This window comes from Elephantulus edwardii, unplaced genomic scaffold, assembly GCF_000299155.1.
Source record: "Elephantulus edwardii isolate Elephantulus edwardi_28Jun2011 unplaced genomic scaffold, EleEdw1.0 scaffold00029, whole genome shotgun sequence".
Lineage (NCBI taxonomy): Eukaryota > Metazoa > Chordata > Mammalia > Macroscelidea > Macroscelididae > Elephantulus > Elephantulus edwardii.
The window spans coordinates 14,384,044-14,387,797 of record NW_006399779.1 but is presented as its reverse complement, the minus strand read 5'-3'; the positions used below and the strand labels follow the sequence as shown (position 1 = coordinate 14,387,797).

Below are 3,754 nucleotides of genomic sequence, written 5' to 3'. Positions count from 1 at the left end.
CCTGATCCCCATCGCGGCCGTGGGGCGCTGCGGGGCGCTGCCCGGCGCTCGCCCGGCGCTGGGAACTCGCCTCGCCGCTGCTTCCCAGCTGCTTTTGTATTTCGCTGTGAGACCCTCCGGCCGGCGCGATTCACAGGCGCCCGGACCACGTGGGAGCGAGGGGGATCCCCCTCCCCCTCCTCCTCCGCCGCTCCCCGCCCCCCGCTCGCCCGCCCCCTTTGCCTGCTCTTCCCCTTAAAGCGGCGATGGCGTCTTCCAGCCCGGAGTGACGGCCCCACACCGGCTCCGGGACTCGGCGACCGGATGGATGGGCGATTCCCGCGAGGGGGTGTCGCAGGGGGCGGTGCTGCGCTGGAGTCTGCGACCGGCCGGGGGACTGGCTTCTAGTCCTCGCCGGAGTGTGTCGGCTGGGTCCCCTCGCCAGGGGGTGTCTGGCTCCCTGCGAGCTTCCGAAGGGCTGGGCTCCAGGCCTTGCACGACTGAGCGCTGTGCGCACCTTTTACCCTCTCGCTTTGGGTAAGCCCCCGGGAATTTGGGGGCGCCCCCATGATCTGACTTCAATCACCAGCAGCGGATAACTTTGAACCGACCTCTCCTCCTTCCCCGAGCGCGCCCGGCGCGGGTCACTGCGGGCTGGTGGACTTGGATGTCAGCGAATCTCACAATGAGGACCCGGGCCTGCTCACATCCACAGACTCTCAATTCTTCCAGAAAAACTCTCTGTCCTCTTCTCTGGCCCCAGAGTGAAGAAATCCTGAAAACCCAGCCCAGTTCTTCCTGAGTTTACATGCTAGGTAGCCGGCCAGGTCGCTAACAGAGCATGGACTGCGTGCGGGGTGGGGTGTCAGGGAAGACGTGTCCAAAGATACATGTTTTTGCCAGGAGGAAACTGGGGCACAGAAAAGGATTAGGGCTTGCTAGTAAGTCTCTCTGCGTCTCTCATGGGGCTTGCTTAGCTCGTAAATGTCTCTCTCTTGCTGTCGAGCCAATGGATTTTCCAGGGCTGTAAGGCAGATGGGAGGAGATTGCCCATCTCGAGGAGCAGTTGGAGGATTCGAACCAGTTTTAACCTGTCTTTGGGTTGGCAGCGCAACTCTTTACCCACTAGCCTACCAGAGCTCCCTTCATCCTGTAAGTGGAGAAGCTATATCTACACTCACTTCTGCTATCGGCAGGCCATTTGATTACCTTCCATCAAGAAAATATTTTTATCAAGTTGTTAGCAATCTCGCTTTTTTTTTTAAAAAAAATTTTTCTCTGTCATCTAGCCCATCCCTTTAATCCTCATATCTGATTTTTCAATTAAGGAAATACACACAAACCCTCATTCAACTTTTGCCTTCTGAGTTTAACGGGAAAAGAAATGGTTAGGGGTGCAGATGGGGGCCTGGAGGAACTAGGCAACTCGCTCCCTGTGGGGGTGGGGTGGGGTGAGGACACCAGGAAGCTCTTGCAGGAGGTTCAGCCCCTCTCCCTCATCCTCGCACTCTAAGTGTTTCCCAGATCCAAAGTGAGATTTCCTCTCCACTCCGCTCAACGAATGATGGGGGAGACAGAAACAGGCCTTTGAGAGCTGGAGGTCGACATTGGTTTTCTTACACGCGTGGCTTCTCATCCTTCTTCCCACCCCCAATCTCCATCAACTATACCAACTCCCCAGCTAAAAGGAGGAGTCCTGTAGGGCCAGAGTGAGAGAGAAATTACAGCATCTGCTCCTCCGGTGAAGATTTACAGCCTCGGAGAGGCCCTGGGACCGTTCTAACCAGTCCTTTATAGGGTTGCTGGGAGGTGGAGCCGACCTGGAAGGGTGAGCTCATCAGCTGGCCCTGGCCATATTTTATTCCCCAAGGGGTGGATTCTCCAGTACTAAGGGGCACAGACCTAGTGTTGACGGTTGAGCATATGCATAAAATAAACCCCAAACAAATAACAAATCCACCGTATTTGGGGCCTTCCACCCCCACCTCTCTCTGCCAGGGACACTCGAGTGTTTTCATTGTTGTATTACGTGTACATGGCTCTTTGTTGAATCTGAGCCACAACTCACTGTGGCTGCAGTCTGCCTTTTTATAGATCTTATCTGATGAAGAGATAACCGTGGCTCCCCTACGGATACATCAAAACATACTCATTCCTTTAAAAATACTGTTTTCCTGCCTTGTGCTCTGGTCTTTCCCTAGAGGGTAGCGACTATGTCTTATCAACTCTTTATTTCCCCTGCACATCTAACATAGTAAATGACACTAAATAGGAGGTCAATAAATTGAATTTAATGTTTTGCTTTTTCGTTGAACTTCTACAGGGAATTTTTTTTTTAAGATGCTGCCCTTTCAGTTTGGCAAACTGTAAGCAAGAGCTCCACCTTGTGGGCATAATTAGAATATGTAACGAGAAATTGGTATTTTCTAGACCTTTAAATTACGGAGAATATTAAGTGGGTACTCTCGCTCATTGCGTTGGAGTGAGAACCAACTCTTAGCTAGCTGGTTCTCCGCAGGGTTTCTGAGGCTTAAATAGCAAGAGAAGAAACTGTTCCCCATTCTCTCGATAGATTCCAGCCCCTGGTGAATTCTGGTCGTCACCAGAGGCTCAGCCTTTCTCTGAGCAGCACAGTTGCCTCCTAACTACACCACCAGAGCTTCGTAAGTGGCTCCTGAAAAGGAGCCCTGGTGGCACAATGCTTAACTTGTCGAGCTGTTAACCAAAAGGCCAGTGCTTCAAATCCGCTATCCTGCTCTAAAGCTTTGCTGCTGTTCTTAGGTGCCTATGAACAATAGACCTGAACCCTGCCCTGTCCTCTGCCATCCTCATCATCTCCTACATACTTCAGCCCTGAACTGCAGTCACTGTGTCAATACATCCGGTTGAGTGTCTTCCTCTCATTCCCTGACCCTTCACCTAGCTAAGCCTGATGTCCCTTTCCAAAGAACAGCCTCTCCTAACAACATGCCCAAGATATATGAGATGCAGCTTCACCATTCTTGCCTTTAAGGAGCACTCTGGATGCACTTTTTCCAAGACATGTACGTCCATTATTTTGGCAGTCCATGGAATACTCAGTACTCCTTCAACATCACAGTTCAAAGGCATTGATTTTTCTTCTTGCATCCTCATTTATTATTTAGCTCTCAGATACATCCCAAGTGATTGAAAAGATCATGGCTTGAATCAGAGGCATCTGAGTCTGTACAATGACGTCATTGCTCCTCAGTATTTTGGAAAGGTCCCTGACAGCAAGCAGACTTTCACATTGCAATGTCTTTGGATTTCTTGACTGCCATTACCAAGGGTGTTGATTGTGGCTCCAAGTAAAATGAAATCATCGACAAGTTCAATCTTTTCTCCATCTATCATGATATTGCCTGTCAGCTTAGTGGTTATCTTCTTGATGTTGAGATATAATCCATACTGAGGGCTTAATGTTGGGGTCTCTGCAGCTAGCCCTTCAGGTTCTCCTCACTTTCAGCAAGAAAGGTCGTGTCATCGCTGATATTGACGCTATGTTCTTCTTCACAGAGTCCAGCTTCTTGAGTGATTGTGTCAGCATACAGATTGGAAGGTAGGGAGAAAGGATACAGCTCTGACACACACTTTTCTTGATTTTAAATCATGCAGTATTCCCCTGCTCTGTTCAGACAATAGTTTCTTTGTCTAGGTACAGGTTTGGTTTTTTGTTTTTTTAATTTTTTAAAATTATTTTAATTATTTTTTTTGTGCTTGTACTGTCAAATCAGAGTGCCTCTCCTTCTCCTGC

At 49.8% G+C, this 3,754-nt stretch overlaps 1 protein-coding gene across 1 annotated transcript in view; it reads right to left on the bottom strand.

The window, feature by feature from the left end:
- The window catches only part of FJX1 (four jointed box 1 (Drosophila)), a 4,916-nt gene extending 1,432 nt beyond the window's left edge, over positions 1-3,484 (bottom strand). Inside the window, exons 1-2 of the mRNA XM_006883789.1 lie at positions 3,461-3,484; positions 281-510 (exon numbers count right to left, since the gene is read on the bottom strand). Coding sequence (XP_006883851.1) covers positions 281-510; positions 3,461-3,484 — 254 coding nt within the window. The remainder of the gene's footprint in view (positions 1-280; positions 511-3,460) is intronic.
- Positions 3,485-3,754: the final 270 nt, after the last annotated feature.